At 39.2% G+C, this 26448-nt stretch overlaps 1 protein-coding gene across 7 annotated transcripts in view; it reads left to right on the forward strand.

The window, feature by feature from the left end:
* Positions 1-26448, forward strand: part of DPH6 (diphthamine biosynthesis 6) — a 368925-nt gene that overhangs the window by 62876 nt on the left and 279601 nt on the right. Inside the window, exon 1 of one of the 7 annotated variants that reach the window (XM_078853340.1) lies at positions 14287-14321. The exons of the other annotated variants lie outside the window; for them this stretch is intronic. Within the exon in view, the coding sequence (XP_078709466.1) occupies positions 14319-14321 (3 nt within the window). The 5' untranslated portion in view covers positions 14287-14318. Of the gene's footprint in view, positions 1-14286; positions 14322-26448 lie in introns of those variants that run through there. 7 annotated transcript variants of the gene reach the window in all.

Raw genomic sequence — 26448 nt, forward strand, 5'->3', positions numbered from 1 at the left:
TGGCAGATGACAGTACAAGAAGCAATGGTCTTAAGTTGCAGTGGGCGAGGTTTTGGTTGGATATTAGGAAAAACTTTTTCACCACGAGGGTGGTGAAGCACTGGATTGGGTTACCTAGGGAGGTGGTGGAATCTCTATTCTTAGAGGTTTTTAAGGCCTGGCTTGACAAATCCCTGGCTGGGATTTAGTTGGGGTTCGTCCTGCTTTTGAGCAGGGGGTTGGACTAGATGACCTCCTGAGGTCTCTTCCAACCCTAATCTTTTATGATTCTTTGATTAGTTTTACCAGTTAACCGCCTTAACCATTAATCCCCGGGTCGGCCCCAGTGACCCTGGCTGGATCTGCTGGCGATAAACCCCAGCTGCTTAGTCGATTAAACATTTAAATGAAATATTTTAAAATAATTTAAAGGGTTACCTTTTTAAACGGTATTTACATCCCTACTAGTAGTAGTTTCTGAAGGTTCGTAGTTTTTATGCCAGATAGGTTACAACCAGGAGGGAATGGAAGTGTCTATTAGCAAAACAAGGTCACCATCAATGATGGTGGGACACATTCCGAATGGATGCTGCTATATGATTACTTAGCTTCAATGAAAATTACAAAAGAAGTCCTAAACCACAGACTTCAGGCTATGATATCAACTTGAATTTGCTTCATTGCTTTCTGGTTGGATTTCTCTTGCAAGGTCATGTTAGAGAACTTGTTTCCACTGGCACAAGAGTTTGAGCTTCATTATGCTCTCTTAATTCTTCGAACTTTGACTCTTAAAGGAGATATTGAATTGCACTAGTAGGAAAAGCTTTAGGTTTCTCTGCCCACAGTGGTGTTTGGAGACTGGAGTATAGTTTGGTTAACACGATGCTCAAAACTACTACCAAAGTGCTGTGGATGCTGCAGTGTATCATATCAGTTTAAAAGTACTATGCTGCCTCTAGAAAATGGTACCTGCTGGGGAAGAGGTTTAATGATTCAGATTAGTATTTTGGAGCTGCCCATAATTATTTTATTATATCAGAATTTTATAAAGAAGGGTTTTTTTTAAATGTTCTTTTTATGATGCAAAAAATCTTAATATGGATCGACATTCCTTACACTTTTGTACAACAAACCTTTTTCTTATCTTCATTGTCAATTCAGAAGTTATTCTGAACTTTCATACTCCATTTAACATGATATAGAAATAGAGCCTGTCTCTGTGTTATGATTATTATTTTTTGATCACAGATTTCCTTGCACAGTGTTGTCTTGCTTTTAATCTGTGATGGAGGAAACAACCAGTTGACCCTTTCTTTATATGGTATATATTCTGTGTGTGTGTAAATGTAAAAAAAAAAAAAAGCTCCCCAAAACATAGAGAGGATTTGAAGGGTGTACTGTCTGCAACCTTAACTACAGAATTGCTGTGATGTTGTAAGCCATACCTCCTCTACTACCATAAATATGGAAAATAAAAAAAAAAAGTCTTCAGTTTTGCCTTCAGGTTTTATATTATGATTTTACCTGTCCTATATGAGAGACTGAAAATTCCTTACTGAAGTTTCATTTGTTACTTCTAGATATCTCCTTGGGGTGCCTACCTATACCATGATTGGCAACATCTAGTGGGTTCTTAATTTCTTCACAGTTGGGTAGAAAAACGAACCCTTATTGAGACAGAAGAGACCTTCTTTTGCTAGATGAAGCTTCCTCATCACTGATTACCCTTTCCTATTTGTTCAAGAAAATCAGGACAGAGAACTAAAATTTAGGCAGCTTCCTTTTTCATCCTTGTGCAAATGTCTTAGACCACTGGGACAAGACTAGAAAAATCCTGTTTATCCCACGACACCAGTGAATCATACGGCTTAAAAAGCAGCATTCTGGAAAGGAGATGGGGAGTTAGCCGTCTTGTCTTGTAATTAAAATGAGTGGCTTATGTTATGGACCTCATCAAATAGAAGAAGAGAAGATGTAGATTAGGTGTGTTGCCGCTGCTATATACCAGGAGTATTACCAGGAATAAAATGTTTAATATGATTAAACTTTCTTCACACCAGTAGATAAAATCCAGAATTAATGTGAACTGTCCCTTGAATACATTTCCTATACAACCAGCCACAAATGATGCAAGAATATGGTGACAGAAATCATTTAAGTAAATCAAGGATGAAAGAATCTCTGTCACACACACACACACACACAAATTGGGAGTGTAAAGTTAGTTTTTCCCCACTAAAATGGTATAGTATAGTCTTGAAATCAATACAAATAAAAAATCCTTGTCCTAGATGCCATAAGGAAATGAGCTCCCAAAGAAGAGGAAAATCTGATTCTTCAAGAAAGTTGTCTGCATGCTATATTGTTTTTCTACTACTTTAGCTGAAGTTTTTCTTTTAGGAGTTGGAACATTGCTGTCATTTTAGTAATTGCCAAATAGCCTTATTTTATTTAAGCTACAGTGATCGTAAAACATAATCCAGACAGGGTAGCACTTTATAGGAGAATACAAACTGCAAATCATGGTCTGTCACTGTTTCTCATTGTAACTGGTAGAAAATTGTGGTGTTTCCAGCTCTAAGAGTACATGATGTCACAGAAAGCCAAGGAATATGAAGTTGAAAGCTTTCCCCCCAGTTAGTCACACAATTCTGTTTGTGTTATTTTGCTGCAAATGTATGAACTACCAGGAACTTAAAGCTATACTGAGTACAGTGCAGATACAAGTCTTGTAGAATAGCAGCCATCAAGAAAAGAGGATACTATAAGCACTTACATCTGAGTTGCTTAAGCCAAATAAGAGAGACAATCTATGTATCTACAATAATTGTTTGATCATATTGTTATCTGTTACTTACTGTAATGACTTACAGTAGTATCAATTAAGCTGCTAATGATTTCTGCTAAGGTGAGCATCAAGATTTTTGACTTGAGATAAATATTGACCAAGGAGAAACCAAGATTGATTATTGCTTTCATAATTAACATCATTCTAGTTCTTCATCAGAACACGAAGATACAATATGCATTCTAAATGATTCTATTAGAAATACCTGAAAGGAGAGGAGAGTCAGGGACTAGTACAGTGATATCTACAGGGAATGGCCTGATGGAAAAACCCAACACCAGTACTTGCCTCAGGGAGGGGGGAAGATGCTGGGTTACTAATGTGCTATCATTGGGCCCAGACTGGGGCCTCTGTGTTTTGGCCAGCCTCTGCTTTGGTCAGGTATGCGATAAATTTGAACCGCATTCTTTGCTCTGGTTGCTGGAGGAGAGAATGAACTTGCTCCCACCCCAAGAAGGCATATGATTTTTATTAGTTTCATTATTGCTTATGTTTACCTAATTACTATATACAGCCAGCTGGAGTTTTCACTTTGCTCTGCAGCTATTTGGGAAAGCTGGGGGAGGAGCGGAGGCACTGGAGATAGGTCTACAGATTCAGGGAAGACACCATTGCAGGTGCAATGGTATCTTCACATCCATATGGGGTAGGCATTTAATTTTTTTAAATGAAAACTTGAGTTACCAGAAGTTGATGATGTAGGACTCAAGCTCCAGTTCACCCAGAAATGGAGAATAGAGAAGTGGATTTTTCAAGAACTCTGATTACATTTACCTATAAAACTGGCATTTTCTAGTGATTACTGTTGTTGTTTGTTATAATCCAAGAAAGTGCAGCTATTGCATAGCACGATTCTAAATTGATAAAATCGAATGTGCAGATATGAAGATGAGTGACATTGTTTCATAGAAAAGTGATGAAAAATAATTGCATGCATACAGAATCTATCAATTTTCCTGTGACAGCAATGGAACTGTTAGTATACTGTAAGTCCTTTGGGCTTGATTTTCATCTCACACAATAGCAGATGAAGAGTAACCCCACTAAAATCAATGAAATTATACTGTTTATTTGTCTTTCCATATAGGACCCCACTGTGCTAGCTGCTGCACAAAGACGGGAAAAAAAGATGGTTTTCAAATGTAGTTAAATAGTAAAATGGGTGGAATTCTTCAAATAACTATATCCTTTTATGATCTACCTCTGTATGACAAACAAAAAAAAGTGATATTTTATGATCTATATACATATATTCTTGGTTCAGGTGGTCCACAAACACGAAGGGCGTTGTTTTAGGGGGGGGAATTGTGTAGCAGTCTGATCCAATGGCTATTGTTTGCTCATAGTGCGACACAAGTGCCTGCTTAAAGGATCAAAAGATGTCCATCTTCAGTTACTGAATGAGCGCAACCAATGTTTATTGCCTTACAGTCTTCCTTCTCTTTATAATTCTATGCTCAATACATTAACAATCTTGTACTCACGAGGCTGAAGTAATTTCCTATAGAGCTGATTTAACATCACAGATCAGGAATTCAGCAGTTTGATGGGAGGAGATATTATTACTAAGTATTATTTATTATTATTGTAGTGCCTAGGAGCCCCAGTCTGGGACTACAGCCCCACTGTGCTCGGTGCTGCACAAACACAGAACGAAAATATGGTCCCTGCCCCAAAGAGCTTCCAATCTAAGTATAAGACAAGAGAGAACAGGTGGATACACACAGACTATGAGGGAGTATAAGGAAACAATGAGACAATATTAGTCAGCATGGTAGTCTGTGGTCTTAGAACGCCAGCAGTTGAACCACTGACAGGTTTGATATTATTAGAAATAGATATTACTTCCAACAGAGAGAAAACTGTGTGAGTAATGCATGGAGATGAATTTTGTGTGGCTGTTTTTTTGTGAAATGCCCATGAACAAATTATGAAATCCTTGAATTTATTCCTCAATCAAAATTATTAGTAAATTTCTTCAGTGAATAATTCTTTGTCACTATTTGCAGACAATTACAAGTATTTAAACTCTGCATTGTGTCGGTTAGTTATATAAGTCACTTGGTATTGTTTTTGTTTCCCCATTGAATGCCTTTTTAAACTAATCAGTGGTGCAGATCAGAATTGCCAATTTGGTTGTAAAAGGCTCAATTCAAAATTTGCAGTGTTTTTATTCAGTTATGAAATTTCCAATTTGCTCTCAGAGGATACTTAGGTTTAAGTTTAGTTTTTCATGAGGATTTGTCAAGATAGAGCGGAATGCCCAAAGGGGCTGTCTGTGACTCCATTTTTAGGCTGTATAATGACTGAGGAATTTACACCTGTTACTCGATTGGTGAAATATAATTATAGAACTCACAACCAGTTTGGAGTTTGTGCCCTGCTCCTTAACAGTCTGCCCGAGTTCAGTATCCTCGCTTGTGAGCCACTCTAGACAGCATGACAGAAAGAACCTGCACTGTACAATGTGTCACCGAGTATTCCCCGATATGTTAGGTGAATAAAGTTGCAGCCTAATTAAACCACATCCATTGCCTCTAGTCTTTCTTTCTGCATTGCTAGGACAAGAAGTTAAGTATGTGTAAGTTAGCTCACTTACTTGTAGTACTCCTAAGTGAAACTAAGACTTGACTGATTCCACACAAAAAGAGTCCTATATGATTAATTGCAAATGCATAATAGACAGGGAACTATTGTACTTTAAAAATGTTTTATATTATGATACATAGAGATTTAGCTTTACCACTATAATTTCTTTTTCTTTCTGAAAGCTACATTTTTCTGAAAGAAGTATGGGGGAGGAGTTGGATTTTTTTTGTAAATATACAGGACAGCCTACTTTTGTCTAAGGTATGTTTCTCTCCCATGATTCTTTCTTTTGTATATATTGCAGGAGGACAATGAAATGGCAAATAAGAGCCTGATTTTTGCAAACATGCATGCCAGTAACTTATGTGAAATGAACTGTCTACTTACCAGAGAAGTCAAGTAATTATATGAATAAACTTAGTTACTTGCATGTTTCAGCATTTGCAAGAATGTATCCTGAAATGAAACCTGGCAATAAATAAAGATCTCCATGAATTTTGTCTGCTACGACATCAGTCCCTTTTGGAACATAAAAAGTCACTACTCTTTGTGCATATTAGATTTTTATCTCCAAAATTGTGCTTGCTTGAACCTTGCTTGTTCTGTTTCATGAATGCAAAGTACAGTTCTTTCATAATCATACACATCAAGTGTACTCTTTTTTCAAATAAGTGTTCTGGTTCATTTCACATATATATTTTTAAACACATTCCTCCCCATAAATACAACCCTTTCTAAAGAGGCAACATCAGTTACTGATGTCCCCTTGTCTATCTAAGTTTGTAGTTTATTTTTATATAAAAATATATCAAGAATGAATGGAAAGCAAGAAGGGAAAACTGATTAAATATAAAATGTTCTCTTTAGCATTGAAGGACCCGTTCTGAAATGTAAGCAAAGTCGCTAAAGAGTTTAATCAGCCAAATAAAAAACTAATACAAATAGGCAAGGATCACAGCATGAGCAAAGGAAAGTTTATAGACCCCATATTCCTGTTAATCCTGCTTTATTCCAGCTGTGTGGTCTTCCATTCTCCATGATAAAACCCTAAATGTAGACTACAGCAAGGACTTTGGCCCAGCTCTTTCAGCTTTCACCACCCTTTCATTTTAGCAGTCATTTTCCTTTCCCTTGTTAAGATACCCTTACCCTGACTAGTCATGTGCATATTGGTACCATGCCTGTAAAATCAGATTTTACCTCATAGGTGATTTGGCTGTACAGGAAACTGTTTCTGTGTGGCCTGTGCTGCCCTTCTCATTTTTCAACAGAATCATCATCTCTGAAGTGCTACTGTTCTGATACGGGCAATCTAGAATTTTTAGTCTGCATCTGTCATGCAGCAGTAACATACACTGTATTCCATAAGGGTGACTACTGTGTTGAAAGTAATCCAAAATACTGAGATTCACTGGGAGGAAGAATTCTGGTAAATAGTTATGCTTGACAACACCTGTGGGGGAAAGTGGCCACCAGATTGGACAGAATATGGCAATGAAGCACTCCAAAATTAGGAAATGCCCAAAAGTGAGGTTGTCTGTGGAACTTGATCCAACCCCATGTGTACAATGGAGGGTGAACTATACCCTACGATGGAGGGTGAACTTTTTACTAGTGCATAAGTGATAATTGAATTTATCTCCCATTTTCAAAAGTGACTTCGGAATTTAGGAAAGTCAGTGGGACTTAAGGTCCTATGTCACTTGGGTGCTTTTGAAAATGTTACCAAGAGTCTCTAATTACATTATAGGATACCACTTTTTTGCAGGATCTATACCTTATTCATTGCATACGGTGGACAGTGAATGAGGCACAGTTGCAAGAAAAGAATAATGTTCTCTTGGGTTTATGGCACTGAATTGGAAGCAAGGAGTTGAGTTCAGCAGGATTGACTGAAAATTTTCCTTCAAAACTGTTTTTTGGATGGAAATTGGGTTTTTGACTAAATGAATTTTTTCCCAAGAAGTATCTGCTTTCCATGGAATACTTTTGACTTTTTGTCAAAAAGTTGAAATTTTCCACAGACTGCCTTTCCCAACTATATCCTAACCAGCTGTAGTTATATTACTTGGCTTTGCAACAGACTCCTTATGAGGTTTAACACATATTAACTCAAGGTTTATATGGTTGCCACTGAATTGGAGAATAGTCTGTTAATTTTTAATATTTTTGCTCTGAGCTGGCTGGTGCTTTACAAGGACAAAAAGTTGGCAACAGTCCTTTCCCTGAACAGTTTACAATGTAGGGGCTTGATTTGGCAACTCATACTAAGGTTTAGTTGTAGCTTAATCCATGAGTAGTCCCACTGAAATCAGTGGAGTTAGTTATGCATGCTACATATAACATAGAAATATTTAAAAAGTCAAAACGTGTGGGAAGTTGATCACCTTTTGTTCGCTTTACAATGGCACCACAAGCAGGATTTTAGGGGAAAATTTTTATAGATGTCTCAACCAAACTGCCGTTGTTACGAACACAGTTTTTCACCAGTATTTAATTGCAAGTGCAAGTGTTTGCATTTATATTTCTAATTATCTGGCTCTAATATAATTGGGTACCTAGACCTGTCATTTGCATCTGTGTAATTATAATCCATTTAGAAAAATGTGTGTCTATATATTCCTATATTTTGTCCCAGCAGTACAGAGCCACGTTTTCAGCATTTGTTTCTGTTGGGGTATCACACTGCATATAGTGATATCTTACACTGGAGATCTGTGGAAAGCTCACCCCTCAATGTGGAAATGAGTGTGCCATCACAATCTGGAAGTTTGTTGTTGCAGTTTCCCCATGACCTCTTCCACTTGGTTCCCCCCAAAACTCAGTCTTGTTCTCTGAGTTCAGTCTTATGACTTAAGTTCCTTTATTTGGCATACAGCAAAGCTACCCCAAGTTTATCAGACTTAAATGCAGGGGGTCTTTGCAACAAAACGTTTCCTCATGTACAATTTTATTTAGCTCTACTTGTTGGAGTTCCTTTTCAATCCAGTCTTAGGCTGCCACTAATACTTCCCCAGTATGGTGACCAGATGTCCCGATTTTATAGGGACAGTCAAGGTATTTGGGGCTTTTTGTTATATAGGCACCTATTACATCCCACTCCCTGTCCCGATTTTTCACACTTGCTATCTGGTCACCCTGTTCTCCGGGGAGTTCTTAAGGGCCTCAGTTAGATCTAACCGACTCCTCCAGTACCTTGGAAGCCTCCTTAAATTTAAACCTTTCCAGTGCCATTGCTTAACTGCTGGGATGTGATCCTTGACAGTAAAACTACACATATAATAAACTATGCATTATCTGCTACAGATGAATGGAGTCTAAGTTACGGCACTACTATGTTGGAGTTTCCCCGAAACCTCTACCACTCGGTTCCCCAAAAACTCACTTTAACCCCAGTCTTATCACTTCCTTTATCTGGCACATTGCAAAACTGCATTGAGTTGATCAACCATAGGGGGTGGATGCTGAATACATTACAAATCCAGAGTCATGCAACAAAACTTACATGGATTTCTTATATACATTTCCGGCAACTCTCGTTCTTATCTGTTGATTGCATCATACACTTCATGAATGGGTTGATTAATTTTCAGGAACCAGCCCCTGTACGGCGTGCTCTGTCTATGTGCTGTTTATGCATAATCTGACCTCTTATCTTACATTTAGGCTTTTTTAGGATGTTCCTGCTGGTCTTAGTCAGTCATCCTGACTCCAGCATACTGCTTGTTCCGACTACTTCGCTTTCCTGGTCAGGCTCACTAAGAAATGAGGCAAGTTACATATGTCAAGTTACTTATGTCAAGCCTGGCTCTACATTTGTCATCCCCAGTTGCTACTGGCAAGTAGCTAACCAGTTTGGTGTTGTGAAAATAAAGATATACTGAAAAAACTTTATGACGTAGACAAGGCCTTATCTAGAAAGACTATTCTTTGGCCATTGTAACTCATTTATATTATCAAGATGCCATTCTTTTTTTAAAAAATGGCTATTTGAGGTGTTGATGGTGGTATGGGGAGTATAAAACTCCAATAGTGAAATACTGGCTCAGTTGAAATGAAGGGGGATTTTGCTGTTGACTTTAGAGGGATCAGTTCACTCTAGGCCCCAGTCACAACTCTGAATCTTGTTTTTACAAGAAAAATGGGGGGGGGGCATCCCTTCCTCCTCCCCACTCTCAATTTAGCAAGTGTATTTCCATATTAGAAGACATTTGGACTCAAATTTACCTTAAACATAAATATTATGTAACAACAGGTCAGTTGGCTAGGTCTATCTCTAGTTTCAGTACACAAGGTCTTTTTTTTTTCTTTTTTGCTAAAGATTTTGCCATGCTTAATTGTAGATTCTCAATTTTAAAAGCCGAGTGAAACTTATCAAATTACAGTAGTTGATTACTTTTTGATATAATGTGCCAAACGGGTTTTAAAATGTGATCTTTCATGGATGGCATATTTTACTGTTTTAAGACATTTGTTCTTAAAATGACAAACAAATACACTTTTAATTTCAGTACCTGGTATGAGAACAGAAATACATATAGGTATGTAGCAGTTTTGTAGATCTTCACTGGCATCTTGTCACTACACTATAATTTTCCTTTATTCATTCTCAAGTTGCCTGCTTATGCTAAATTTGGTTATAAAGTTAAGCAATCAGTCCTTGTTGAGGTCACTTTATAAATAAGATTTCCTGAAAGAAGTGTCTGCAGGCAAGTTTGTTCTGTAATTATTTGAGCATTTAGAGTAGTAAATCCAAAGGTGAAGGAGACATTTATGTGAAACCAAATCTCTTCACAAAATACATTTTTGTTTGGCTGCAGACTGTTGTCTGTCTGACAAAGACTGTGTAGCTTCTGATGTTGGTATGGTAGGCCTTTTGTGCCCTCAGCAGATTTGTGCAAAGAAACAAAATAATAATTTGTCATTGTATGGAGAGATCCTAATTAACCTTTTCAGTAACTAATAGTTCAAAATTGATTTGTTTTTTGGTATTCTACTTTTTGTGGTAGGTATATATCAAGGTGGATTGATTTAAATCAAGGCAATTTAAATCACCACATGGAAAGCCTCAATTTAGATCATTGATTTAAATCAACTTTTACATGTCAGTTATTTTCTAAAGAATGGTGCATTTTCATTGGTTAATATAACCATTAAAACATGTTGATTTACAAAGATATAGAGCCTTAAAACTAGATTTGGTACATCTTTTTGCTACCTAGGAGAGTACACTATAACTATACATTTATAGCTTAATATTTTTGGATTCTTATTAATTGTACATTTTAATATGTTAGAAAGTGGCAAATGGTATATTGCTTACTTACTAGATAATTAACTTTTTGCTCATGATTTGTGTTGAGCTGCATTAGGATGGTAACTGGAATTTAATTAAACACACAAAACAGCATATACAATTTAAGCAATCCGAATGTTTTAGATTCATTAACTTCTCTTAACAAAACATGTTTCACATATACAACTAAATTATAATAAGTTTAACTTGTTTTTTACTGAAGTCAGATTTCATTTGAAACAGGTTTATTTTTAAAAAGAAAAAGTAGTATATGTTAAAACAAAAAATTCAATGTATATGAAAATCTGATTTTTATTTTAAAAAACTCAATTATCCACCCTGCTATATACACATTTAAACACAGTATTTATTATTTCATTTAGCACAATGTATTTCTTTTGCATAGAAGAAAACTAAATTTGAAAATAACATTGAATAAATAATTGTTTACTAAAGAATATCTTGAAACTCATTTTGTACTAACTATTCCTGTAGCTATTTAAAAAGCTCTGCAAATGCCAAACTACATTATTTGAATTTCATATAATAGTTTACATGTGAAAATATGTTTAAAAATAAAATATTGACTGTTTAATCCATTATTGAGTGGTTTCTAATTAGTTAGGCTAACTGTTCACTTTGGGTTTCAATTTAACTGGATTTATGGTATGTCAGCATATTGCAGTTGCAGGCTGATAGGATCTCAAAAGTAAACAGTTTTCTTGGGTTTGTAACTCAGCTATTTAAAATGCAATGCTAAAATGTGCTCTAAAAATTCTCAGTCTAATTAAATATAGATGAGAATTAAATATTTGTGTGTATGTGTGTGCACGTGCTAAGATTATCTCTCTCTCTCTCTCGCTGTTTTTCTCTGTTTGAAGCATCCAGGCAGGAGAAGGGCCACGTGCTAACTGTATACTAGGAAATTGCCATTAGAAACAAAAGATGTCACTGTCTCAGAACTGTTCAGTGCTTACATGAGCTAAGTGTAATTGCTGCTTTTTTGTGGGTGTAATTTTTCATCAATTCCATTTGTACAACTCCTCTTTCCCTTTTATACCACAGTGGAAGCAAAATTGTTGTGAAAGTGTGTAACTTAAAAAGTACGTCAATTAAAAAAAATCTCAAAGTAGTCTCGTTCCTATATCTACACTTAAGTTCTCTGACATTTTTGGTTTTTACTGTCATAGAATCATAGAAATGTAGGGCTGGAAGGGACCTCTAGAGGCCATCTTGTGCAGCCCCCCCTTCCCTGAGGCAGGACCAAGTATACCTAGACGATCCCTGATAGGTGTTTGTCCAACCTCTTCTTAAAAACCTCCAATCATGGAGATTCCACAACCTCCCTTGGAAGCCTATTCCAGTGCTTAAGTATCCTTGTAGTTAGCAAGTTCTTTCTAGTAGCTAACCCTTCTCTGCTGCAGATTAAGCCCACTACTTCTTGTCCTACCTTTGGTGGACGTGGAGAGCAGTTGATCCCTGTCCTCTTTATAACAACCCTTAACATATTTGAAGACTGTCACGGTTCCTCCCCCACTCCGAACTCTAGGGTACAGATGTGGGGACCTGCATGAAAAACCTCCTAAGCTTATCTTTACCAGCTTAGGTCAAAACTTCCCCAAGGTACAAAATATTACCCCCGTTATCCTTGGACTGGCCGCTACCACCACCAAACTAATACTGGTTACTGGGGAAGAGCTGTTTGGACGCGTCCTTCCCCCCAAAATACTTCCCAAAACCTTGCACCCCACTTCCTGGACAAGGTTTGGTAAAAAGCCTCACCAATTTGCATAGGTGACCACAGACCCAAACCCTTGGATCTGAAAACAATGAAAAAGCATTCAGTGTTTTACAAGAAGACTTTTAATAAAAAATAGAAGTAAATAGAAATAAAGAAATCCCCCCTGTAAAATCAGGATGGTAGATATCTTACAGGGTAATTAGATTCAAAAACATAGAGAACCCCTCTAGGCAAAACCTTAAGTTACAAAAAAGATACACAGACAGAAATAGTTATTCTATTCAGCACAATTCTTTTCTCAGCCATTTAAAGAAATCATAATCTAACACATACCTAGCTAGATTACTTACTAAAAGTTCTAAGACTCCATTCCTGGTCTATCCCCGGTAAAGACCAGCATATAGACAGACCCTTTGTTTCTCTCCCTCCTCCCAGCTTTTGAAAGTATCTTGTCTCCTCATTGGTCATTTTGGTCAGGTGCCAGCGAGGTTACCTTTAGCTTCTTAACCCTTTACAGGTGAGAGGAGCTTTCCCCTGGCCAGGAGGGATTTCAAAGGGGTTTACCCTTCCCTTTATATTTATGACAAAGACTGTTACCAGCTCTCCCCTCAGCCTTCTCAAAACTAAAGATGTCCAGTTTTTTTTTTTTTTAACCTTTCCTCACAGTTCAGGTTTTCTAACCTTTTATCATTTTTGTTGCTCTCCTCTGGACACACTCCGGTTTGTCCACATCTTTCTTAAAATGTGGCTCCCAGATTTGGACAGTACACAAGCTTCAGCCTTACCAGTGTCGAAGAGAGCAGTACAGTTATCTCCCATGTCTTCCATACGACACTCCTGTTAATATATAACCCAGAATATTAGCCTTTTTTGTCACTGTATCACATTGTTGACTCATATTAAATTTGTGATCCACTATTACCCTGAGATCCTTTTTCAGCAGTGATATGGCTTAGCCAGTTTACAATTTTGTAGTTGTGCATTTGATTTTTCCTTCCTAAATACTTTGCACTTGCCTATTGAATTTCATTTTGCTGATTTCAGAACAATTTTCCAATTTCTCAGTTGTTTTGAATTCTAATCCAGTTCTGCAAAGTGTTAGCAATCCCACTCATCTTGGTGTCATCCACAAATTTTATAAGTGTACTCACCACTCCATTATCTAAGTCAGTGGTGGGCAACCTGCAGCCCGTCAAGGTAATTTGCTGGCAGGCTGCCAGACAGTAAGTTTACATTTGCACGGCCGCCCACAGCTCCCAGTGGCCGTGATTCACCATTCCCCGCCAATGGGAGCTGCAGGAAGTGGCAGTCAGAACATCCCTGCGGCCTGCGCTGCTTCCCACAGCTCCCATTGGCCGGGAACGGTGAACTGTGGCCACTGGGACCTGCAGTTGGCGGTGTAAATGTAAATAAACTCTCTGGCGGCCTGCCAGCAGATTACCCTGATGGGCTGCAGGTTGCCCACCACTGATCTAAGTCATTAATGAAAATACTGAATAATACCGAACCAAGCATATATCCTTGTGAAATCCCACTAGATAAGTCCTCCAAGTTTGTCAGTGAACTATCTTTCCTTTGCATTGGGATAGTTTGCTGTTACATCTTTATTGACGTCTCTGTGAGAAGCTGCCAGCTCTCCTCAACTCCTTTTTCCTTAAAATTTTTCTTCCCATAGGACCTTACCTATCAGTTCTCTAAGTTTGTTAAAGTCTGCTTTTTTTTAACTCCATTGTATGTATTTTGTCACTCCTTCCTTTCCTTTCTTTTCTTTTCAGGATTGCTTTCACCCAAGTTCCCTTTCACCTTCAGATTCAAAACCAAAATTGGTTCCTGGTTTAGTGTTTTTGTTATGTGGTGAGTAGTTGATGGTGAGTATTTGCTTCAGGTTGGGGGTCTGTCAGGTTGCAAAATCAAACACTCAGAAGTTAGGAAATGCCTGAATTAAGGCTTCCTGTTCAACTTTAATTCAGCCCTCTTCTGTGTATGCATTCGTAGAATCATAGAAACATAGAATATCAGGGTTGGAAGGAACCTCAGGAGGTCATCTGGTCCAACCCCCTGCTCAAAGCAGGACCAATCCCCAACTAAATCATCCCAGACAGGGCTTTGTCAAGCCTGACCTTAAAAACTTCTAAGGAAGGAGATTCCACCACCTCCCTAGGTAACCCATTCCAGTGTTTCACCACCCTCCTAGGGAAAAAGTTTTTCCTAATATCCAACCGAAACCTCCCTCACTGCAACTTGAGACCATTACTCCTTGTCCTGTCATCTTCTACCACTGAGAACCGTCTAGATCCATCCTCTTTGGAATCCCCTTTCAGGTAGTTGAAAGCAGCTATCAAATTCCCCCTCATTCTTCTCTTCTGCAGACTAAACAATCCCAGTTCCCTCAGCCTCTCCTCATAAGTCATGTGTTCCAGTCCCCTAATCATTTTTGTTACCCTCCGCTGGATGTTTTCCAATTTTTCCACATCCTTCTTGTAGTGTGGGCCCCAAAACTGGACACAGTACTCCAGATGATGCCTCACCAATGTCGAATAGAGGGGAACAATCACGTCCCTTGAACTGCTGGCAGTGCCCCTACTTATACATCCCAAAATGCCATTGGCCTTCTTGGCAACAAGGGCACACTGTTGACTCATATCCAGCTTCTTGTCCACTGTAACCCCAAGGTCCTTTTCTGCAGAACTGCTGCCTAGTCATTCGGTCCCTAGTCTGTAGCGGTGCATGGGATTCTTCCGTCCTAATTGCAGGACTCTGCACTTGTCCTTGTTGAACCTCATGAGATTTCTTTTGGCCCAATCCTCTAATTTGTCTAGGTCCCTCTGTATCCTATCCCTACCCTCCAGCGTATCTACCTCTCCTCCCAGTTTAGTGTCATCTGCAAACTTGCTGAGGGTGCAATCCACACCATCCTCCAGATCATTAATGAAGATACTGAACAAAACCGGCCCCAGGACCAACCCTTGGGGCACGCCACTTGATACCAGCTGCCAACTAGACATGGAGCCATTGATCACTACCTGTTGAGCCCGACGATCTAGCCAGCTTTCTATCCACCTTATATTCCATTCATCTAGCCCATACTTCTTTAACTTGTTGGCAAGAATACTGTGGGAGACAGTGTCAAAAGCTTTGCTAAAGTCAAGGAACAACGCGTCCACTGCTTTCCCCTCATCCACAGAGCCAGTTATCTCGTCAAAGAAGGCAATTAGATTAGTCAGGCATATCTTGCCCTTGGTGAATCCATGGTGACTGTTCCTGATCACTTTTCTCTTCTCTAAGTGCTTCAGAATTGATTCCTTGAGGACCTGCTCCATGATTTTTCCAGGGACTGAGGTGAGGCTGGCTGGCCTGTAGTTCCCAGGATCCTCCTCCTGCCCTTTTTTAAAGATGGGCACTACATTAGACTTTTTCCAGTCGTCTGGACCTCCCCCAATCGCCATGAGTTTTCAGAGATAATGGCCAATGGCTCTGCAATCACATCCGCCAACTCCTTTAGCACTCTAGGATGCAGTGCAACTGGCCCCATGGACTTGTGCTCGTCCAGCTTTTCTAAATAGTCCCGAACCTCTTCTTTCTTCACAGACTGCTGGTCACCTCCTCTCCATGCTGTGCTGCCCAGTGCAGCAGTCTGGGAGCTGACTTTGTTCATGAAGACAGAGGCAAAAAAAGCATTGAGTACATTAGCTTTTTCCACATCCTCTGTCACTAGGTTGCCTCCCTCATTCAGTAAGGGGCCCAAACTTTCCTTGACTTTCTTCTTGTTGCTAACGTACCTGAAGAAACCCTTCTTGTTACTCTTAACATCTCTTGCTTGCTGCAACTCCAAGTGTGATTTGGCCTTCCTGATTTCACACCTGCATGCCCGAGCAATATTTTTATACTCTTCCCTGGTCATTTGTCCAATCTTCCACTTCTTGTAAGCTTCTTTTTTGTGTTTAAGATCACCAAGGATTTCATTGTTAAGCCAAGCTGGTCGCCTGCCATCTTTACTATGCTTTCTACACATCAGGATGGTTTGTCCCTGTAACCTCAATGAGGATTCTTTAAAATACAGCCAGCTCTCCTGGACACCTTTCCCCTCATGTTATTCTCCTAGGGGATCCTGCCCATCAGTTCGCTGAGGTTGTCAAAGTCTGTTTTTCTGAAGTCCAGCGTCCGTATTCTGCTGCTCTCCTTTCTTCCCTGTGTCAGGATCCTGAACTCGACCATCTCATGGTCACTGCCTCCCAGGTTCCCATCCACTTTTGCTTCCCCTACTAATTCTTCCTGGTTTGTGAGCAGCAGGTCAAGAAGAACTCTGCCACTAGTTGGTTCCTCCAGCACTTGCACCAAGAAATTTTCCCCTACCCTTTCCAAAACCTTCCTGGATTGTCTGTGCACCGCTGTATTGCTCTCCCAGCAGATATCAGGGTGATTGAAGTCTCTCATAAGAACCATTGTGATATAGTCTTTAATTATATGATCACATATTATTTTTTCCACAGGATCCATGTCTCATTCAGTGCATGGTACAGAAAGTGCTAATTTGACGAGCAGCTATTCAATCTTTTGTTTTCTCATTGTTCAGTGCATCGACCTATGCCTGATTTACTATACACCACTCTTAATACAGAATTCATTTCCTCATGGGCATTTCTATGTCACTCAGGACTACTGTATTTGAGTGGTTCAAACGTATTAATAAATTTATTTTCACACCCCCCTAAGAGATGAGGGGGTAGTATTATCCCCTTTCTACAGATGGGAGACCGAGTCTGTGACAGAGTGAACTGTCACATGGTGAGGGGTCGGAATGGGGGGACAAGAATATCAAAATCCAGGCAGTTTTAAGTGGTTCAGCTGGCTCTAATCAACCATAATCTCATTAGAGGCTGCTGGGACTAGCAGAGGTCTGGGACCTATATGAGGCAGACCCAGTTTATTCAGAGGGGGCAGGAGAAGAGAAATTTTAAGGGATGTGCTTCTTAACAGATGATGAGTAGTACTTGTGGCACCTTAGAGACTAACCAATTTATTTGAGCATGAGCTTTCGTGAGCTACAGCTCACTGCATCCGATGAAGTAACAGACGATGTAGTGGAAGATGGGAGTGTGGACAAGTAACCCAGGAAAGCTAAAGTGGAGCCTAGGAGCAGGGTGGAGACCCTTGTCAGATCCTTGAAAAAGAAGATGTTTAACCAATGAGTGTTCAGGCATGGGCTGGACTGGGCCTTGCCTCTCTTTAAAGGTAACTTGAACTTTGGTTTCCTGAAAAGAAAAAAAAGATTTTACTTACACTTGAGAAACTTGGAACATACAGAATTTATATAATCTAGGACTAAAAGTAAAAGGGGTGTTAAGGGTATCTGTACTGCTACTTTTTTGTTGTGTGTGTGTGTTCTCTCCCCATTTTTGAGGTCATCCTGGCCCATCAGGCAATAATCTGGTGATAGAGGAATTGTTTATACACACAGTTAGTGCACAACCAGCTGCGGTGTAAATCTTCCTTGCACTAGTCCTTGCTGTGCAGTAACTGTCTATGTGTACTCTGCTGTTGTGCACTAAAAGTTCCTTAATGTGCTTTGATCTACCTCTGTGAAAAGTTTGGTTTAAGTGACAAGACTAGCATCATATAGGAATTCTATGGTAGACGCAAGGGTAGGATCCGGGCTTCCATGACCATAGAGATAAAAATGTCCTTTCTCTTTCTGTAATAATCCTCTGCCTCATTCACTGTACTCCTTCCAACTTCTGTAACAAATGAGTCGGGATCCTATAGACAAGAGCTTCCTTCACACACAACCCCGAGTCATCTCAAGAACTGGTCTGAATGGGGCAGCAGTCCTGTGTAAAATATAGTATGCAATCATGCAACTTTAATGCATTTGCACAGGGTCGGGAGAGGTGAACTGAGATTTCACAGGCAGTCTTGATTGTGCAGTGTTGTTGTAGCCATTTTGTAACCCAGGATAGGAGAGCCAAGGTAGGTTAAGTAATAACTTTTATTGGACCAATTTCTGTTTTTGGAAGAGACAAGCTTTGGGGCTACACAGAGCTCTTCTTCAGGCCTGGGAAAGGAAATCAGTGTGTGTTTGTAGGGCATGTGGCATAGGCAGTCACAGCTGGACTAAAGTCTGTCAACCAGGAACAGAAGTCACTGGAGGAATCGCAAAAGCTAGGTTCTGTAAACAAAAGTCAAGGCTGGATTCAGAGGCTGGAGATCAGAGACAATATTAGGCTAGAATCAGGAGGCAGGAATCAGGGTCACGATCAGGCTGGAGTCTGAGTCAGAGGCTGGAGATTAGTAGATCAAGCAAAGTCTGGCATTGCAGCAGGCCAAAGGCAACTTCCTGGGGCAACCCTTGGGGGCTAAATAAGGGTACCCAGTACGAAGGCCGCAGGGTACCATCACTCTGGATCTCTTGATCGGTACTTCCTGCAGCGCACACACTCCATAGTGCTCCGTGGCTGTGCCTCTGTCTGGCTCCTGGTGACACATTGGGAATTCCAGTTGCCCCAGGCTCTGTAGACCTGGGTTTTAGTCTGTGGGTCCTTACAGTGTTTTAATGGTTATAAAGCTTTAACTTTTTGAATTTCAACATCTACTGTCATTGACTGGCCCCTCCATAATTTCCCACAACTGTGAAAATGTCTATAACTAAAAATTAAAAAATTCTTACAACACATAATTTTGCACAACGGCAAAAATTTTAATAGATCAAAATAGAAAAAAGTTTAAAAATTTAGATCTTATCCATTGAAATTTTAAGAAAAATCTAATTCTGTCAAGTGTATTGTTAACTGTTGTCTACCCTCCACATGTCTTCAACCCTGATCTTGCAAGGTGTTCCATATAGGTGGATTCCTGATTCCACAGGGAGCCCCTCTGATGTCACGCTCACGTATAACAGCTTGTAGATGAAGGCCTTGCAAGATTAATGGAGCAAATAATTAAGTAATCAATTTGCAAACACCTAGAAGATAATGAGGTGATAAATAACAGTCAGCATGGATTTGTCAAGAACAAATTGTGTCAAACCAACCTGATAGCTTTCTTTGACAGGGTAACAAGCCTTGTGGATGGGGGGAAGCAGTGGATGTGGTATATCTTGACTTTAGTAAGGCTTTTGATACTGTCTCGCATGACCTTCTCATAAACAAACTAGGGAAATACAGCCTCGATGGAGCTACTATAAGGTGGGTGCATAACTGGTTGGAAAATCATTCCCAGAGAGTAGTTACAAGTGGTTCACAGTCATGTTGGAAGGGCATAACAAGTAGGGTCCCTCAGGGATCGGTTCTGGGTCCAGTTCTGTTTAATATCTTCATCAATGATTTAGATAATGGCATAGAGGGTACACTGACAAAGTCTGTGGATGATACCAAACTGGGAGGGCTTGCAAGTACTTTGGAACATAGGATTAATATTCAAAATGATCTGGACAAACTGGAGAAATGGTCTGTAGTAAATAGGGTCAAATTTAATAAGGAGCAATGCAAAGTACCCCACTTAGGAAGGAACAATCAGTTGCACACATACAAAATGGGAAATGACTGCCTAGGAAGGAGTACTGCGGAAAGGGATCTGGGGGTCATAGTGGATCACAAGCTAAATACGAGTCAACAGTGTAATGCTTTTGCAAAAAAAAGCAAACATAATTTTGGGATGTATTAGCAGGAGTATTGTAAGCAAGACACGAGAAGTAATTCTTCCACTGTATTCCGTGCTGATTTGGCCTCAGCTGGAGTATTGTGTCCTGTTCTGGGTGCCACATTTCAGGAAAGATTTGGACAAATTGGAGAAAGTCCGGAGAAGAGCCACAAAAATGATTAAAGGTCTAAAAAAATATGACCTCTGAGGGAAGACTGAAAAAATTGGGTTTGTTTAGTCTGGAGAAGAGAAGACTGAGAGGGGACATGATAACACTTTTCAAGTACATAAAAAGTTATTACAAGGAGGAGGGAGAAAAATTGTTGTACAGAGGTGATTTCCTTTACTTCGATTTACTTTTATTTCTATTAAAAGTCTTCTTGTAAGAAAACTGAATGCTTTTTCATTGTTCTCAGATCCAAGGGTTTGGGTCTGTGGTCACCTATGCAAATTGGTGAGGATTTTCTTTCCCAGGAAGTGGGGTGCAAGGGTTGGGAGGATTTTGGGGGGAAAGACGTGTCCAAACTACGTTTCCCAGTAAACCCAGGTAGAGTTTGGTGGTGGCAGTGGATATTCCAAGGACAAAGGATAAAATTAATTTGTACCTTGGGGAAGTTTTAACCTCAGCTGGTAAAAGTAAGCTTAGGAGGTTTTCATGCAGGTCCCCACATCTGTACCCTAGAGTTCAGAGTGGGGGAGGATCCTTGACAGATAGGACAAGAAGCAATGGGCTTAAATTGCAGCAAGGGTGGTTCAGGTTGGACATTAGAAAAAACTTCCTAAATGTCAGGGAGATTAAGCACTGGAATAAATTGCCTAGGGAGGTGGTGGAATCTCCATCGTTTGGGGATTTTTCAGAGCAGGTTAGATAAACACCTGTTAGGAATGGTCTAGATCAGAGGTTCTCAAACTGTGGTCCATGGACCACCAGTGGTCCACAAGCTCCATTCAGGTGCTCTGTAGATAGTTCCCTGGGCAGCCTCACACAAGAGAATGAAGGGCTACTGTCATAAATATTAAGGTGGGCCATTTCCAGCACAAATCCAGCAGGAGAGTGAGTTTGTGTGTGTATGGGGGTGGGGGGGATGTGAGAAAACCTGGATTTGTGCTGGAAATGGCGCACCTTAATTATGCACATTGTAGGGAGAATGGTCACTTTGGATGAGCTATTACCAGCACGATAGTGAGTTTGTGTGTGTGGTTTTTGGGAGGAGGGTGAGGGGGTGAGAGAACCTGGATTTCTGCAGGAAATGGCCCAACTTTATTACCATGCACATTGTGTAAAGAGTTGTCACTTTGGATGGGCTATCACCAGCAGGAGAGTGAATTTGTGTGGGGGGGTGGAGGGTGAGAAAACCTGGATTTGTGCTGGAAATGGCCCACCTGATGATCACTTTAGATAAGCTATTACCAGCTGGACAATGGGGTGGGAGGAGGTATTTTTTCATATTCTCTGTGTATATATAAAGTCTGCTGCAGTTTCCACGGCATGCATCTGATGAAGTGAGCTGTAGCTCACGAAAGCTCATGCTCAAATAAATTGGTTAGTCTCTAAGGTGCCACAAGTACTTCTTTTCTTTTTGCGAATACAGACTAACACGGCTGTTACTCTGAAACTTGCCTCTTAAAAACTCTCATCCATAAACTTCAGAGTGTTTTGCTGGTTCTCATCTGATCTGTCTGCCTCTTCTTTGTAGGCTTTCCCTCTTTCTCCATCTACACCCTTCTGTCTTCCTCCTCTCTCTCTCTTCCCCCCCCCCCCCCCATGTCTGGACTATTTCTAATCCTCTAGCTTCAACTTTGTGATTAGGGCACACTAGCTAGTCTACCTGTATAGTCCCTCCATGCTCACAGCATTTCCAATTCCCTTCTACCATTTCTTTCTGGGTGTTCCACTGCTAATTTGACCTCAATTTGATGAAAACTAAAGTCCCTGTCTTCAATTCCAAACATTCTCAAACATCTTCCTTTGTGTGCTGCTGTAGGTTATTTTTAGTATCCCCTTATTATCTCTGAACCCTTAGACTCGCAACCTTGATATCATTTTGACTACTCATTCCTTGCCAGATATTGATACGCTGGCTTTATCTTGATAATTTTCTGTACATCATCATCAAAATCCCTTTGTTTCTCTGTATTTTCATTGCCAACACTCAGTGAACACCTGCCCTAATCTTCCCTCACATTGACTACTGCAAACGTTTACTCTCTGGCTCGCCAGAATTCTTGCCTCACCCTCAGTCCATTTGCTTCCTGGACCTGTGGACTTCCTCTCTGTCCTCTCCTGAACTCTCCCACCCCATCTCATTTTCTTCTAGTCTCCCAAAGCTATTTCAACACTGAATGCTTTTGAAAATCTTCCCATATGTATAATGAAACTTTAGACATTGTTATTTATATACATAAAATATCTCTTTTTTAAACTTCCTACCCCTGCCCCCGCCCACCCAACAACATCTCTAAAAAATATTACAAGGCACTTTTAATTTGCAAAGCCTTCAAAATAAGACAGATTTGTTGTTTCAAGTTGAAGTCATCTTGGTAAAAGGAAGAGCCAAAAAAAAGGACAATTTTTAAAAAGTGAAATGCTAAAAACCGGAACTTGAACACTCCTTTTCTGAACATTGCCAAACTTGCCAGCTGACCCCTAATTTGAGATGAGATGCTGCATGCAAAATTTAATGTAGATTATTTTTTGAATAATCAAACTTGTAATGGGATGCTGGTTTAAACCTTAACTAGGGAATGACCACTGCCATTCCTGAATCATTACTTTTTTACAGCCTTATCAAGGACTGAATATTAATTTGTAATATTATTTTCATTCATTTACTAAAACTGGTTTCAGACTGCATTTGACTTAAATTTACATCATTAGTTACTATCTTTGTAAGTGTGCAGTGTTGTTGTAGCTGTATTAGTCCCAGGATATTAGAGAGACAAGTCACATCACTTCATCTTGAATGGTCCCTTAGAATATGTGTTAACTATTTATGCCAAACTATCTGTTCGATGTTGTATATAGCTGTGACACTTGGTACATTTCCTAGACCTGAAGAAGAGCTCTGTGTAGCTCAAAAACTTGTATCTCCCACCAACAGAAATTGGTCCAGTAAAAGGTATTACCTCCTCCACCTTGTCTATCTTTGTAAAGTTGCTTATGTGAAAACTTAAGTGGCCCAAATATGTCTGCAAACTTTCACTATTTGTGTAAATCGTGGACCATGCATACAAAGGCTAATACACAGGACTGCCAGATATTCATAGATTTATTTTTAGAGTTTAAGGCCAGAATGGTTCCTTAGCTCAGCTGGTCTGAGTTCCTGTATATCACAGGCCATTAAATTTCACTCTATTACTTCTCTATTGAGTCCAATAACATATATTTGAGTAAAGCATAACTTGTATTTGGCTAAAGCATATCTTGCAGAAAGCCATCCAATCTTAATTTGATGACAGGAGAATCCACTGCTGCCCTTGTATTTTGTTAATCATCCTCACTATTAAAAATTTGCTTTATTTCTAATTTGAATTTGTCTGGTTCATCTTCCAGCAATTGGTTCTTACTGTGCCTTTCTGCACTAGATTAAAGTGTATTTTAGTATCTGGTATTTTATACCTGTGAAATTACTTATACACTGTAATCTAGCAGGGTGGAATTGATTTAAATCAAATTGATTTAAATCATGATTTAAATCACTAGTCAGGAAGACTCGATTTAATCATGGATTTCTACATAATAGTACATTCTTGTTGGTTGTTATAACCGTAATACATATTCTTCACAACTCAGAGATAGATGTAGGTTTTATTTTTAGAAGATACACACTATACATTTTAAAGTGATTTATTTTGAAAACTTTTCAGATTAGTTTTACAGCTATAGCAGAAAATGAATGAATGTTTGGTTATTTCATTTACCAAAGATAATTGAAGCAGATATTTATGAAGTCATTGGGAGGTGAGCTATCTCCAATTCAACAGGTTAATCATTAATATTGGGAGGATTTTCTTGCCATGCCGTACTAGGAGGAGAACATCACCAGACAGATATTTAAATTGTTTTTTTTTAAACTAAAACAACAACGTTTTGGATTCTGGATTTTTTTCTTCAACAGGAAACATATAATATTTTAACAAAAAAGCATATGAATTTTTTAATTTAGTTAAACATTCAAGTTTTTTAAAACCAGGTTTGTTTTTGTTAAAATTGTTTTGAACTAAAATAGTTAAATGATTTAAAAAAACAAAAAAAACCCAAAAATTAAATCGACTATGTCAGCCAGGTCAACATAAGAAACTTAAAATATTGGCTTCTGCAGCTAACTCAGTCGTCTTCACCTTCATTTTCCTATTTGTTCATAATCTGGAAAAGAAAAACAAGCTTTCTTGCTTTTTCAGGTCCCAAACAATTTCTCAGTGTGGGATGAGTTAATCCAAAGGACGAACATATTCTTTGTACACTGGCAGAAGAAACTACTGCTGTTAAATTATTAGATTATCACTTCAACAGTCTCTGAATCCAAGTGCTTAAGTGACTTCCACCAGTTAACTGGTGTGACTTTCTTTAAAACATTATCAGCAAACATATATTTCCTGAATGGTTCACCCTTAGCTCTGAAGTTTATTATAGTTGGCATTATGGAGTGATGACTGCTGGATGTCCATGTCATAGCCAACTCCTCTTCTTCAGTAGTTAAGGTTTGATCCTGGTACCGAGTATTGAGAATATTTGCAAGAAAATGAGCTGGAGATAGTGCATATCCCATTTGTTTTTTTAATGCTTGTAATTTAACTCTGTAATTGCATATTTCTCTTTTTAAGATCTCTCTCAGTTCCTTCCAATTTTAAACACTGTCAGCAATAAAACAGCTATTTCCCTGCATTTTGTTCAAGGCTGCAGAAATAGGCTTCAGGGTACTCAGTATGTGTTCAACATTTCTCTTAAGCCCAAGGTTGAGAACTTTGGCTGTGACAGTGCCATCTATTTTTCACGATTTTATTCACAAACTGTCATCAGATTAGGCCAGTTCTTGACATAATGCTCAAAACAGTCCACTACTGAGTTCTGTCGTATATCTTGTGGCAAAGTTAGCTTGGTTCCTCTCACTTTTTTCAGAGCATCTGCTGCAAAGTGGTTATTACGGAAGTATTTTGCAATTTCAATAACATTAACCTTTATTTCTGGAAGACTGAAGTCTTTGGCTAGGAGGTGCATCAAATGAGCCCTGCAACTGTATGTTATTAGCTTGGGACTCTCTTCTAAATAATTTCTGCTCATCTTGGATACATTTGCAGCATTGTCTGTGACCAAGCTGCGTACTAGACATTTGAATTTTTTTTCACAATTTGTTATAGCTTTTACTGCTACTTCTTGTAAGTATCCTGCTGTGTGTGCATTTTCTGATGTATCAGTCTTTTCTGTAAAGAAGACATTCCCTTCTTCTCTTGTCACACAAGCACATACAACAGGATCATTGTGGACTTTGCTCCACCCATCAAGACTCAGGTTAACAATTTTACCCTCTAGACCTTTTGCACACTGCTCAATTTCTCTTTCATATACTTTATCTAGCAATTTGCCTGCGACATCTGCTCTCTTGGGTGGAGTGTATCGTGGTCTTAATGACTGAACCATGTTAGTTAAGTGTGGATTCTCAATCATACGAAAAGGAGAGTTTGTTGCATGAAACAAACTGTCATAAATATAAAGGGAAGGGTAAACCCCTTTGAAATCCCTCCTGGCCAGGGGAAAGCTCCTCTCACCTGTAAAGGGTTAAGAAGCTAAAGGTAACCTCGCTGGCACCTGACCAAAATGACCAATGAGGAGACAAGATACTTTCAAAAGCTGGGAGGAGGGAGAGAAACAAAGGGTCTGTGTCTGTCTGTAGTCGTCTTGGCCGGGGACAGAACAGGAATGGAGTCTTAGAACTTTTAGTAAGTAATCTAGCTAGGTATGTGTTAGATTATGATTTCTTTAAATGGCTGAGAAAAGAATTGTGCTGAATAGAATAACTATTTCTGTCTGTGTATCTTTTTTGTAACTTAAGGTTTTGCCTAGAGGGGTTCTCTATGTTTTTGAATCTAATTACCCTGTAAGATATCTACCATCCTGATTTTATAGGGGGGATTTCTTTATTTCTATTTACTTCTATTTTTTATTAAAAGTCTTCTTGTAAAACACTGAATGTTTTTTCATTGTTCTCAGATCCAAGGGTTTGGGTCTGTGGTCACCTATGCAAATTGGTGAGGCTTTTTATCCAACATTTCCCAGGAAAGGGGGGTGCAAGTGTTGGGAGGATTGTTCATTGTTCTTAAGATCCAAGGGTCTGGGTCTGTAGTCACCTAGGCAAATTGGTG

The sequence above is a fragment of the Lepidochelys kempii genome, chromosome 6 (assembly GCF_965140285.1).
Source record: "Lepidochelys kempii isolate rLepKem1 chromosome 6, rLepKem1.hap1, whole genome shotgun sequence".
Taxonomy (NCBI): domain Eukaryota; kingdom Metazoa; phylum Chordata; order Testudines; family Cheloniidae; genus Lepidochelys; species Lepidochelys kempii.